Below are 14,658 nucleotides of genomic sequence, written 5' to 3'. Positions count from 1 at the left end.
AATAGAAAGTATTTTATCTTGAATGCAAGTTACAGCTAGGTAGTGTTCTTTTCTGTAGTGCCGAGATCAATTAGTAATGTCTGACACAGACTCAAGAGGAAAATAATGGTTTAAGGGATACACATTTGCTCATCCTACTGTGGTATGCAGATTCAAATAAGTACTCTCATTTAGGAGTACTTTTATAAGCATTTGGAACCACATTCTGCACTCTTGTAAATTATCTGGGAATGTGCTTTTAAAGGGAAGACTCTTTCTCTTAACTTTGTAATTTAGAAAATATTTGTGTTAAGGCATTGGTTGAAGTTACAGAGCTAGTAGGTATCTGAGCATGACTCAAGCCCATGATTTCTGACTTGTAGCCCAGAATATTTTCTTACACACTATAGTAAGAGATCTAAGAATCCCAAAGACTGATGATTTCATTTTCCAACTTAATTTGGGAAATCTCTTTTCTCTGATAGGATTAAGTGCTATATTCTTTTAGGCCAGCAAACTAAAAAGGATTATTATATAGCCCAGTGGTACTTAGACTTGGGCATACATTGAAATTTGGTAAGCATGTAATAAAAGAAGAACAAAACAATATTTGGGGCTCACACTAGCCAATTAACCTGTGAGGTAGAGCAAACTTTAAAATTTTTGAATCTGATTTAACTTTTCATTCAAGATAGAAATTACTGCTACAACAGTCTGAAAAATTGTTAAAATGATCAGTTTGTGCATATTTAAAATGTCATCATGGACATTTCCAGTTAAGTTCTTGAGGAAATCAATATTTTTATCAGCCAAAATCAATCCTTCCAAATAAACATGACACAGTTACAAATGAAAGTTAGTAGACTACTGGATATTTTTCATTCCATGATTCTTAGAATGGGTATCAAATAGGCAATTAGAAAAATAGTAATAGTGATAATAATGAAGATTTACTCTTAGTAAATAATTGTGATGATAAAGATTATCCATAGTAAAATAGAAGAAAATATTTCTTTTACTGTTCTGAAAAAAAAATGCATAGAAACAGTATTTAGTCAGTTTCATTTCAGATAAATCGAAACATGGTGGTAGAATTCTGAATAACTGCACCAGAAAATCATGCAGGTGTATCCTTCTGTTCAGGGGGCTACTTATTGATACAAACTTTTGTTGATATCGTGGATCAGAAAATGTAATTGCTGGAATGGAAACCTTGGCTTCTTTGCTGCTCATTTATTCATAGTATTGAGAGTGTTGTTATGACCTATGCCACTAAATAGAACTAACCTTGTACTTTATATGTAACCAGTGGAAGAATTGATGGCCCACTCACTAAAGAATAACAGGAATTTACCCTAAGATGAATATTAGTATTTAAATATTGTTGATAATTTAGAAATTTATAGTGTTTCAGAAATGAAAATGATGATGAAGCCCCAAGAAGGGAAAATTTTTTATTTCTTCCTTGTTTCCCTCACTGCTACCACTTTGCTCAGTTCTAGCCTGTTTTTGCAGCAAGCTTCTAGTTATCTGCTCTTTCAGTTTGTCCTATCTTTTTTTTCTCCCCCACCTCTCTGCTTTCCTGCCTTCCTCCTTCCCTTCTCCAGCTCACACTTTATTTTAGAGGATAAGGTGGGAACTAAGTATTTTGTTTTAAAATACTTCCCAGTCTCCAGAGCAGAATTGAAGGAGGAAGCAGTTGCGGGGCTGCCTTGCATACAAGAAAAAGTGATGAGATTACCACTTCTCCTGGACCAACTGAGGTGGGATCTTAAAGCAAGGCTTCAATTTTTCCCGATTGGATTAATTTTTTTTGCAAATAAGTGAAGCCAACTGAATATCTCATTATGACCCAGAACCTTTCTAATTCTGATAAACATAGATATTATATATAGCAAAAGAGCAGGCATTGTAGAAGTCTTACAGCATAGAGAATTCAGTGTTACCACTCTAAAAGTTGACACTGAAATATGTCATTGAGGAAAGCTTTTTGTGTTACTCTTCGGATTGGCAGGTTGTGACAAAACTACATTCCTGTTACTTGAATACATCTTTTGTCTAGTTTTACATGTTTTTGACTTGTCTAGAAAATGACATATTGAGGTTTTCATTAGCTTTAACCAGGTGTGAGTTTTTTTTATCCAAGATACCTCAGCAGGACAGCAGTTTAAGGCGAATAAACCAGTGAAGCTCAAAAAGGCCATAGCCCCTTTTCAGATGGTAGCAATGAGCTGAAAGACTCATTAATCAACCACAGAGTCACAGGTGTGATGGCTTGCCTACAAACTGCCAACAGACTGTGAAAGTCACATCCGACAGGCTAAATTATCAAACTAGACCCATCCATAAACATTTTAACACAGAAAAACTCCCAATTCTTTTGTTTTTTAACTATAATTTGAAACTCTAAATTTCCTCTAAGATATCTATGAAATGTTATGTTATTATATAACATTCACATTTTTAAAACAGATTTGTTATTTCATAAAAAATTTCATGTCTTCATTTTTCTAATACAGTTTATTTGCTCTCCTTTATTTTAAAAATCTATTGTCCTATGGTACATGAAAGGGTAGAGGATGAAATTTGCCTATCTCAAAGCTTTATAAATATGAACGTCCACTTTTTAGTATGCATGGGAGTTGCATTTTTACCACTCAGGGTTTCATTCATAAGTAACTGTTGTAGATGTGTTTTAATGGAAGGGCTATGCAATTATTTTAACTAAGAGAAATTCTCTACTCCAAATTAACAGCTTGACTTTTTGTGTTTCTCTTTCTTTTGATCACTAGGGAATATAATTTTGTTTTATTGTATTTTTTAAAAAATTGGCATGTCTCTAAAGAAGTCAAGTTAAACCTTAAGTCTGATATGTGGTTTTATCAGGAGCCTTGCAACAAAATGACATTAAGTTTTCAAATGAAAAAATACATACCTTTGTGTGGGACAAGGATTTCAACGAAATCCAGTAAAATATATATGATGACTCTAAATAGGTCTGACATTTCTAAATTTATCCTGTAACTTCTATGGTAACATGCACTTACCCTTTTTATACAAATAGAAGCCAACACATAATACTGAATGATTCATTTTTTTCCTCATTGAACTTCCATTTTATTAACTTTAAAACATTGAATAGCATTTCGATGCTCATTGAGCAGAAGAAACAGAAATAAGCATGCTGCAATTATAAGTTGTGTGAGTTTTCTATGTCAATTTAGATAATAATCAGCCCACAATTAAGTGTTCATTTGAGAACAGAGATCTTGATACAGGTTCACAACCAAGGGGTACTCCCAAGGTGTGTTCCATTAGGGACAGAACATAAGAGGGTTTTAAAGGATCAAGCAGGGGAATAAGCTTGGGTCATTTGTTTGAAATTTTGTGTTGGTTGACAGGAGTTTTCAGAGTGTTGCAATGTGGGGTCATTACAACAATCAGCAGATGCCTTTTTTCCTGTTTGTTATCAATAAGGAGAGAACAGGATGCTATTTGTCGTTTGCTGTTTTTGTTTTTGCTGTCATATATAAAGAGAAGTCTGTGAGTGTTTTTAGCTGAGAACTGAGGTAGGCTGCCTAATTTTTATCTTGAAGTCTCATTATAGAAGCTCTGAGAAAAGGTGGGGTCTATTTGACTCAAAATGGGTTCTATATCTAGAACCTTTCCTCTCAAAACTTGTCCCTTTAAATAGCAGCGTTAGAAATGCAGAATCTTGGACACCTTTAAGACTTACTGAATGAAAATATGCATTTTTATAAATACTTAGTAATTCATATGCACATTCAAGTTTGAGAAACATTAGGCTAAGGTGAAGTGGAATGTTCTTTTCTCTTAATAGATTTTATCTGCCTTTCAAATATCATCCCAACAAATACTATTGTAATAATTCTCATGTGAAAAAAATATACAAACTCTAATTGTCTAAATATTTCAAGTCATATCAAATAAAACAAACACTAAGTTGAAAGTAGAATTAAAATACCCTAATAAAATTGTTTGGGATAAGCAATTGATCTCCTAAACAAAGCTAAGTGAGTATTAAATGTACAAAGCCCAGTGATATCACAATCATTTTTATAGTAAGTCTGGATATGTTACACATATCCTGTCTATTATAAGAATAGACAGAATGTATTATTATAAGAATATAATAATTAATATAAGAATATAAGAATATTATTATAAGAATAGACAGAGTGTATAAAAAAGTATGACACATCCTTAGTCATAAAAAAAATTTACAAGCCGTATTTTCATATATTAGCAGGCAGTTCAATTGTGAAGTCCTAATGTTCTTCTAAAAGGGCCTCATTTTAACCTTTTTAAAGCTTTAATATTGAAGAAAGAAGGAATTTTCTTTAAAATGGCTGGGAATTCCACTGTCCCTTATGAAGTCCATTACTTGAATTAAACAACTCATTTCACAGTATCCAAAATAAAATTGAACAAACTGATAAACAATCTTGTATATACCAAAGATTATCTTGGGGGGAAAAAGATTATCTTGGGACTACTTGGCAGGGATATACCAAGCTAATTTACGTAGATAATTGCACAGATGGAGTCCTCAATTACTACTTACTTGATTTGAAAATAGTTGAAGGATCGATAACACCATAGGAATAGAAAGAGAATGAAAAAATGAGAATTGTGTATTCTCACATACAATACTTGTTTAACTTAATTTGATAGAGAATTTTTTTACATTATTTACTAATAATACCATCTGGTATATTAGAAAGTATGCAATAGTATGACAAAGTTAAATTTTCATTTAAAAAATAAATGTGTGTGCTCAAATTTGTCTCAAAACATGTTTTGCGCATACTCATGAAATTTTCTCCCTGCTCCCACGCAGTTTTTTGTGTGTGTTAGTGCATAACTTTTAGCAACAATTTTCTTGTCAGTAAAGAGTAGGAGAAAGAACTGTAACAACATACCCTCATCAGAGATTGAATATATGACTGAATTAACTTCATTTTAATGGAAATATGATATATAAAAAAAGATATTGTCATTAAGTCATTGAAAAGTATACCTTGAAATAAATCTATTTATTTTTAAAATCTATATTGTTATCGCCTAATAATTTTCTATTACTTTAACTTAGTAATTATACACCCCTCCCAATAATATGGAAATGTTTGCTTGTCATAATAAAAACTCTGAGAACTGCATTTAAATACATCCAGATTTATAGCAGTAAAGTGTTAATGAAATTATTAATAATAAGGTATAATGATTTCTAGTGGTATAATTATATGGGTGATTTAACAGATTTAGGTGAAACTGGATGCATTTGTATCTGGATGTATTTGTATCTCTGTAAATGGCATATAGAAAAATCAAAGACTGTCCCATTGTCTTTAGATACAAAAGGAATCTTTAAAAATGTTAAGTAGGAGCAGTTTTTAAAAATAAATCTTCTCTTTCATTATTCTAATAGCTCCTTAAAAATATTTGTCTTATTGTTGTTTCATGACCTTATTGTCTGTTCATATTTTTCAAACATAACTATATCTTTGATGCAAAGTTACAAGTCCAGTTTGCTTGTTTTCTGTTTTTATCAATTAAAATAAGAATATGAACTACAGCTTCTCTCAAATACCTGAATTTTGGGCAGTTTTCAACTTAATCTGCATTCTTTATAGCTGATTTTCACACAATAGTAGTTTTGACCACTACTGATTTTAAAACGTGGAGAAATATGTCTTCCACTGGAAAGAATATAGACCTGATATGTTTTGAGTATTTGCTTATTGGCTGGCAACATGTATACTTTTGCATAAAATTTTGATTCTGAAAATTTTCTGTTAAACACATATTATATTCTTAATTATAAAAACAAGAAATTTGATTCAAAGAAAGAATTTGCTGTCACATAGTTTGTAAACCGTTAAGCTAGGATTCATGTCCGAGATAGTTGTTTGACTCCAAATTCCATGTCATTTTCACCATAGCTCACAAAACACAAGTTGTGAATTTTTTTTTGTGAACATGTATGAAATATGTACACGTATATGTTGTTTTACTCACTTGTAAAATACAAGAAACAAAATGATAAATGGGAAAATTTATAAATAATCATAAAGCAAACATTCATTTAACCACACTTGACAACCAATATCCAGAAACAGAACATCACGCACACCCTTGAAGCTCCCTCAAAGGACTTCCCTGCTTCCTTCCAAACACTTAAGATTAGCTACTATCTTTACTACTAACACTATAGTCCAGAATTTTTTTTTTATTGTGGAAAAATATACATAACACGAAATTTACCATTTTAACTTTTTTAAATGTTCATTTCAGTAGCATTAAGCACATTCACATTATTTTTCCCATCAACACCTATGCTGAGAACTGTATTTCCAGAACATTACCTTTCCAAATTGACACTCTATACCAATTTAACTATAACCCCTCTATTCTTCTCTCAGCCCCTGGCAAATACTATTCTACTCTCTGTCTTCATGAATTTGACCAGTCTAGGCACCATAAATAAATGGAATTATGCTATAATGTACTTTCTGTGAGTGACTAGCTTATTTTGTCTAGCATAATTTCTTCAACACTCATCCATTTTGTAGTATGTGTCATAATTTCCTTTTTAAGGTTGTGTAATATGCCATTGTGTGTGCATACTACTTTTTTGTTTATCTGCTTTCTGTTGATGGATTCTTCCACCTTTTGGCTATTATGAGTAACATTATATAATAAATGAGTGTGTCTGTGTGTGTATATATACATATATATATATATATATATATTCAGATCCATGCTTTCAATTCTATTGGATATAAGTGGAATTACCTTAAGATATGGTAATTCTGTTGAACTTTTTGAGGAGCTACCATATTGTTTTTCACAACAACTGCACCATTTAAGAATCTCACCAACAATGTGCACAAAAGTTCCAATTTTTCCATATCCTTGCTAACTCTTATTTTCTGGGTTGCTTTGTTTTTGTAAATTTGCTCTTTTATTTTATTTATTTTTTTATTTACACAAGCACTGGGTACAGTCAGAAGCATGGGAGGGTCAGAGGATTCACCAGAGCCAGAGCGAAGAGCAGAGCAGGCAGACTGAGGAAGTACACAGCTGAGGGGAGCAGCAGGCGGCAGGAGAGGTCTGCATGCTATGTGGGACCCTTGCCCGGAGTCCAGGGATCGAACGGGCGCTGCAGAGGCTGCGGGCAGCTTCGCAACCCAGCACTCAACCGCTGTGCCACCAGGGAGGCCCAAAATTTGCTCTTTTAAAAAACTTTACATAGGGCCTACCCGGTGGCGCAGCGGTTGAGCATTGGGTTGCAAAGCTGCCTGCAGCCTCTGCAGCGTCGGTTCAATCCCCGGCTGCTCCCCGGGCACCAGAGGAGGGTCCCACATGGCGCACAGACCTCTCCTGCCACGCCCACTGCTCCCCTCAGCAGTGTACTCCGCTCCTTCTGCCTGTTCTGCTCCCAGCTCTGGCTCTGGTGAATTCTCTCACCCTCTGCGCTTCTGACTGTACCCAGTGCTTGTATAAATAAATAAATAAATAAATCTTAAAAAAAAAATCTTTACATAAATGAGATTATAATGTTTACTTTTCATTCTGTCTTCTTTTGCCCAACATTATGTTTATGAGTTTCATACATGTAGTTATATATAACTGAAATTATACTTTTTTGTGTGTGTGTGTGGGGGGGGGGACCCTCGCCAGCGGCCGGGGACTGAACTGGCGCTGCAGAGGCTGTGGGCAGCCTCGCAGCCCATCGCTCAACTGCCGCCACCAGGGGAGGCCCTGAAATTATACATTTTTTTTTAAATAATAAATTTTATTTTTATATTCCCCCATACAACTGCACATGCCCCATTCTGACCCCAGCCCCTCCCCTCCCGGCTCCCACCCCCCAAAAAGTGTCTCTGGTTCATAGTTTTTTGTTGATTTTGATTTTCACTTATAGTTATTCATTTTCCTGATCCCTTATTTAAGTTTTCTAGATTCCTGCTATGAGTGAGACCATCCGGTATTTTTCTTTTTCTTTTTGGCTTATTTCGAAATTATACATTTTTATAGCTGTATAGTATCCCATTGTATGACTCCATACAATTTATTATCCATTACATTGTCAATGAACATTTGGATCATTTCCAATTGTAACTATTAAGAATAATGTTTCTGTGAACACTTATGTGCGTGAATCTCGGTATATATGTGGGTAATTTCTTACTGATATACCCAGAATTAGAATTTCTTGGTCATAGACTATGCATATGTTCAATTTTAGATTATGCCAAGCTATTTTCCAAAGTTGTTGTACCAGTTTACATTCCTGCCAGAAGTATATAGTTCTCACTGCATAATATTCTCACCAGTACAAATGTGGTTTTAGCCTTTTTGATAGCTATGATTACCTTGGCGGTGAATATTTTTTTCATAAATGTATTAAGCATTTGGAAGTCTCTTTGGTGAAATGGCTTTAAGTCTCCTGCCCATTTTTCAATTGATCTTTTGTCTTCTCTGACTTAAATGAAAATATATATATAAATACATGGGTAGTTGTATAAATAGTTGGGGTCATATAAACCTTTTGTTGGCAAATACCTTTGTCTACTCATTGGCTTCACTTTTCATTTTCTTAATCATGCATTTTTGGTAAATAGAAATTTTAAGTCGTTTTCTTGAACTGAAGGAACATTCATTTATAATATTTTAAAGGTTTCAGATGTACATCATTATAAATCAACATCTGTGTATACCCAATTAAGTTTACCACTAAAAGTCTCATTCTTTTCTTCACCATACACTTGATCCCTTTTTCCAAACATTCCTCCCTCTTCCCTTCTGATAAGGACTAATTTAAAGTTGTAGTTTTAAATGTCCATTTTTATTTTATTTCATTGTTTCTGTACGTACCACATGTAAGTGAAATAAGTGAAATTGCACCATGTTTCATCTTTCTCTTTGACTTATTTCACTAAGCATAATAGTTACAAAATGATATTATCTGCCTTTTTTTAATACCTTGGTAGTAGTCCGGTGTGTGTTTATCACACATCTTCTTTATTCAGTCATGTCTCTATAAATAAATTTTAGGTTGTTTCTACCTCTTAGCTGTTGTAAATAAAACTGCAATGGAAAGAGGGCTACATATATTTCATGAAATTAGTGTTTTCATGTTCTTCACATAAATGCCCAGAAATGGGATAATTGGATCACATGGTGCTTCTATTTTTAATGTTTTGAAAAAGTCCCATACCACCTTCCACAGTGGCTGGGCTAATTAACACTCTCAATAGTTCAAGTTCCCATCTATCCACATCCTCTTCAATACTTGTTCTTCTGGATAGCAGCTCTTCTTGTAGGTATGAAGTGATATCTCATTGTGATTGTGAGTTGCCATTTTCCAGTACAAAGAGGTGGTGGACATCTTTTTGTGTGCCTATTGGCCATAACTTAGTCTTCTATGGAGAAGAGTCTGGTATATTTAGTTTTTAATTTTTATGAGTAAGGATTTATAAAATATTCCTTTCTGGGTATTAATTGATTTTCTGTCTCATTGAAATATTTTCTTACTCCAAAGTCATGGAGTGATTTTAAATCATCTATCTATATTTCTATGAGGAGAGGGAATTTATTTGAATTTATATCATATCTATAGATTAATTTAGAGATAATTGATATCTCTAAATATCTAAATATATATTTAGAGATATATATTCTTCCAGCCATGAATGTGGCGTATTACCTCTATGAATCTTTGATTTCTCTCAGTATGTTTTCATATTCTGTTTAGATTATTGTTTATTTCCATTACAATTTTTTTCTAAACCAGTGTGAGCTGGTTTTGTTTGGTGTCTGTATTATAAAATGAATAATTTTAGCAGTTTTGAAAAATAGAATTTTAAAGATATCAAGAAAAGGGATCCTGTTCACACATTTCTAGAATATGTTTACATTGTACATTTTTCCTGATATTCTCTATGAAGTTTCTATTTATCTGTAATGATTAAAGTAGCATTTTCTATTATAAACAGTATTACCATCTTTGTTTGAAACTTTTCTTTTTTTTTTTTAAGATTTATTTATTTATGCATTCAAGAACTGGAGTAAACCACAGGTGCGGGGGATGAGAGGATTTACCAGACAGTGGGGAGCAGAACAGGCAGATCTACTGAAATATACTGCTGAGGGGAGCAGCAGTTGAGACAAGAGAGGTCAGCTGTGCCATGTGGGTTAGCTCCCTGGCTGGCTGGGGATAGAACTCCTGCTACAGTGGCTAGCAATAGCTTGATAGCACTGTCTTTAACCTCTTCACCACCAGGGAGGCCCTGAAGCTTTTCCTTTTTCAATTAAATCATTAATAGTTTTCCACTCACCAACAAAATGAAACAAATTTGACTGAAGGACTATCAGTAAAATTATTACTGGTCTACGAGTATACTTATGCCTAGTAAAATAGAAAAAGAACAAATGAATGTAGGTCTATGCAGACTATGTTCTGGTCTATCCTTAATACATCTCAAATCTCTTCAATTCTAGGTTATACAATGCACTGGTGAATAACTGTATGATTTGAATATTGCAAACTGCACATTTTTGTATATTTTACTTTTTCCCCACTACAACCTGAATCTATGGAGGTTTTTATCTGAAGTTTATATTTGATACCCCAAGTTAGCTTAATGTGCCTAATAGACTAGCTAATATGTGTCCATCATGAACTTTTTCTCCTAATATCAGAGTAATTAATGATTTTGTTGCATTCCTAACAAATTAGTCACATAGTAGCAAAATCATTCTGATCATTTTATTGTTTTCCTTTGCCATGAACTTAAAATTACCTAAGAATAATACTCATACCCTGAGCTGTGAAAATATTAACACATATAAATGTGCATATTAACTAATAATATTCACATTAATTTTCATATATGGACCAAAACTTATCTTTAGTCACTTTACATAAATTGAACAACTCAGTTAGACTAACCACTAAATAACATTTAATTTACAGTATCAAGAAAATTGGATAGTATTTTTCACTGTCAGATGTTGGACACATACACAGATTCCAAAGTGCGAGAGACTAGAGCATTGTCAGAGCTGAAAGATTGTATATAAATAAACTTTATAAAATTAAGGGCATATATTAAATCTCATTTAATGGTAAGTAACAGAAAGAGACTTGTTTTTAGAACATTTTAAACCCATAACTGAGTTTTTATTTTTGAGTTATTTTTAGTACTTGATTTAGATATTGAAATATTCAACTTTTCATTTTACTTTAGATTAATACTAACTTAGTTTTGCTAAATTATAGAAACTTTACTCTTGGTTACTCCATTCCCTCCTCCACCTTTTTAAAACTATTATTGTCAAGCATAAAATCTATATTTTAAACTCAGTCTTACTTTTCGCCTCATACAATCCTATGTCTTTTAGAGAACTTGAGAACAGAGTAATAAAAGGACAGTGCAATACAATTCAGGTCGATCTATTCTAGGAAGGTGGTGAATATTTGAAATTATTGCAGTGTGGCAGGTTTAAATAAAGATGCATGTTATAACTTTATTTTTTTTAAAGATCGATTTATTTATGCATATAAGAGCTGGGATGTAGGCCAGAGGTGCCGGGTGTTGAGAGTTCACCAGAGACAGAGTGGGGAGAAGAACAGGCAAATTGACTGAGATACATTGCTGAGGGGAGCAGCAGGCAAGACAGATGAGGTCTGCTGCACCATGTGGGTCACCTCCCTGGCTAGGGATCGAACTCGTAATGCAGCAGCTGCTCATTGCTTCATGGTGCCTAACCCCTTGCACCTCCAGGGAAGCCTGCATATGATAACTTTAGCAAGTGATAATAAGGCACTGAATAAATAATATGTAACAGAATTCTTGATAAAAATCTAAACTTTAAATCTGAGGGTCCTATTCCTTACATCTAATCTCAATCCAGTAATTGTCATCATTCTAATCAATAGGATGATGAGAGATGATCTTATTAAAATGGGAAAAGGATAGATGCTTAATATCATCCACTATTATTTAACATTATTTTTTAGGCTCTAGCTCTTCTGGTAAGCAAAGAAAAACCACTTTTAAGATGTATAATTTCGAGGAAAGAAAAAAATGTAATTGTGGATGTGATTTTTTCATGTAAATTAATCTGAGAAAAATTAATGAGAAGTCAAATATAAAGCTAATTTTAAAATAAATGTGCAAATTACTAATTTTCTTACATAGTGGTAATAAATTTAATATGAAAAATAGGAATAAAAACATAAATGGTTCTACCATAGACTAAGCTCTATGAGAAAATGCAGAATCTATATTAGCAAAAATGCAAAATGATACTAAAGTGTTCAAAACAAGATGACTATATGGAGAAAATAGTGTATTTCTAAATATGAAGATTGAATTTTATTTTTTATTTTTTCAAACTTAAATTGTAGTTTCTACCCAAATTCTTAGAGTTTTTGGGAAGAGGGAATATAAAACTTAATAATTGACTATTAAAGTATGTGACAGAGTAATGGCGGGGAAATGGAATAACCATATATTAACATACATAAAATGTCTACAATTGTTATATCTTAAGAATTGATGGATAAATGGAACAGAATAATTCCTGGTTTTACTTGGTTCAATAACTATATAAATAGTGAAAATTTTAAAGTTGTTAGTGCATCACAACCTCGTGTATCATTACACACCTTTTGTTTTCTTTGACATAGGATTCCATATTTTATTTTATTTTATTTTTATGCATAAATAAATAGATTTATTTATGCATATAAATAAATAGATTTATTTATTTCTGCATGCAAGAACTGGGGTATAGGCCAGAAGTGTGGTGGGTGAGAGGATTTACCAGAAATAGAATGGGGAACAAAACAGGCAGATCCACAGAAATACACTGCTGAGGGAAGCAGTGGACAAGGCACAAGAGGTCTGCTGCACCATGTGGGTTGGTCCCTGTCAGGGGATGGAACTGGTGCTGCAGTGGCTGTAGATAGCTTCATAGTGCGGTGCTTAACCCCTTGGCAACCAGGGAGGCCCAGATTCCATATTTTAAACTAAGTAACATTGCAAAATTTAAGGAGGATTGCTCTTCAGAGCTTAAAGAACACACTAATTGAGTTTCCAATATTATGATTAGAAAAGGTGTGCCTTTACAAAATTTATTGTTAAATTTATAGTTTGCTTTTCATTTTTCCATCTTTGGATCAACAATAGGAAATTTGTTTTCTGGAAGGTGGACAATATTTAGCATAATTATTTTGAACTTTTGGTGAATTTTGTCATGTACATTACATATACCATTGGAACTTCTACAAATAGATACTATTTCAATTCTTCCTATTTATGACTTTAACCATATTTATGACTTTAACTGTATTCACAGGTTTACAGTTTGATTTAATCTGAATTGTTTATTTTCTCTTTTGTTTCTTGTGGTTAGAGATGAATCCATGAAGACATCACTGAAGACTATATCATGAAGTGTTTTGCTTGTATTTTCTTCTATATGTTTTTTAGCATCAGGTCTTACAAATCTTTAATCCATTTTGAGTTAAATTGCGTAAATGATGTAAAATAGTGATCTAGCTTCATTCTTTGCATGTGGCTGTCCAGTTTTCCCAGCACCATTTATTGAAAAGATTTTCCATTTCCTTTGGTTTATTCCTGGCTCCTTTCTCATAGATGAATTGTCACATAAATGTGGGTTTATTTCTGAGCTCTCAATTTTATTACATTCATATGTGTGTCTGTTTTTGTCCCACTACCTTACTGTTCTCATTGCTATACATTTGCAGTATAGTTTCAAGTTTGTGAGGGTGATAGTTCTATTTCTTTGAAGAATATCATTAACACTTTGATAGAGGTTGCATTAAATCTGTATATTGTTGTGAATAATTTTCAGATGTTGAACCATACTTGCATCCTGGAATAAATCCAGTTGGTCATGGTATATCGATCCTTTTGATGTATAGCTGAGTTAAGTTTACTAAGTTTTTTTAAATGATATTTGCATCTATGTTCATTAGGTAAATTGGTCTATAGGTTTGTTTTTATAAGGGTGTGTGATGTCTTAGTTAATGTTAGCCTCATATAATGTGTTTGGAAGTATCCTCTCTTTCTTAGATTTTTTTGAAAGAAGTGGAGAATGATATTTATTTAATTCATCTTTAAAGGTTAGGTAGAACTCACTAGTGAAATCACCTGGAATTGGACATTTGTTGTTTGGGAGACTTTTGGCTACTGTTTCAATTTCCTTGCATGTTTTTAAGTCTATTTAGGTTTTCTATTTCTTTATGATTCAGTCTCAGATGGTTGTGTATTTCTAAGAATTTGTCTATTTCATCTAGGTTATTCAACTTAGTAACATATACATAGTCATAGCAATCTCTTTTGATACTCTAAATTTCTGAAATGTCTGTTTAAAATCTCTTGTTTCAAATTTCTATTTTATTTCTCCTTTTCTTTGTGAGTCTAGCTAGAGGTTTATTTATTTTTTCAAGAAACAGCTTTTGGTTTCATTTGTACATTTTCTTATTTCTTGATGTATTGCTATATGCTTCCCTCCTAGTACTGCTTTTGATCAGTCTCATAAGTTCTAGTAGGTTATGTCCTCACTTTCAATTGTCTCTTGGCTTTGTTTTTAATTTCTTCTTTTTTCCTTGTTAACCCA

At 32.9% G+C, this 14,658-nt stretch overlaps 1 protein-coding gene across 11 annotated transcripts in view; it reads left to right on the top strand.

The window, feature by feature from the left end:
- The window catches only part of KIAA0825 (KIAA0825 ortholog), a 388,655-nt gene that overhangs the window by 225,008 nt on the left and 148,989 nt on the right, over positions 1-14,658 (top strand). Inside the window, exon 21 of one of the 11 annotated variants that reach the window (XM_054688521.1) lies at positions 13,429-14,318. The exons of the other annotated variants lie outside the window; for them this stretch is intronic. Coding sequence (XP_054544496.1) covers positions 13,429-13,468 — 40 coding nt within the window. The 3' untranslated portion in view covers positions 13,469-14,318. Of the gene's footprint in view, positions 1-13,428; positions 14,319-14,658 lie in introns of those variants that run through there. 11 annotated transcript variants of the gene reach the window in all.

Source organism: Talpa occidentalis, unplaced genomic scaffold (genome assembly GCF_014898055.3).
Source record: "Talpa occidentalis isolate TD23 unplaced genomic scaffold, MPIMG_talOcc4v2.1 talOcc4.6, whole genome shotgun sequence".
Taxonomy (NCBI): Eukaryota; Metazoa; Chordata; class Mammalia; order Eulipotyphla; family Talpidae; genus Talpa; species Talpa occidentalis.
The sequence above is the reverse complement of the archived record's forward strand: the minus strand, read 5'-3'. Positions and strand labels throughout refer to the sequence as shown.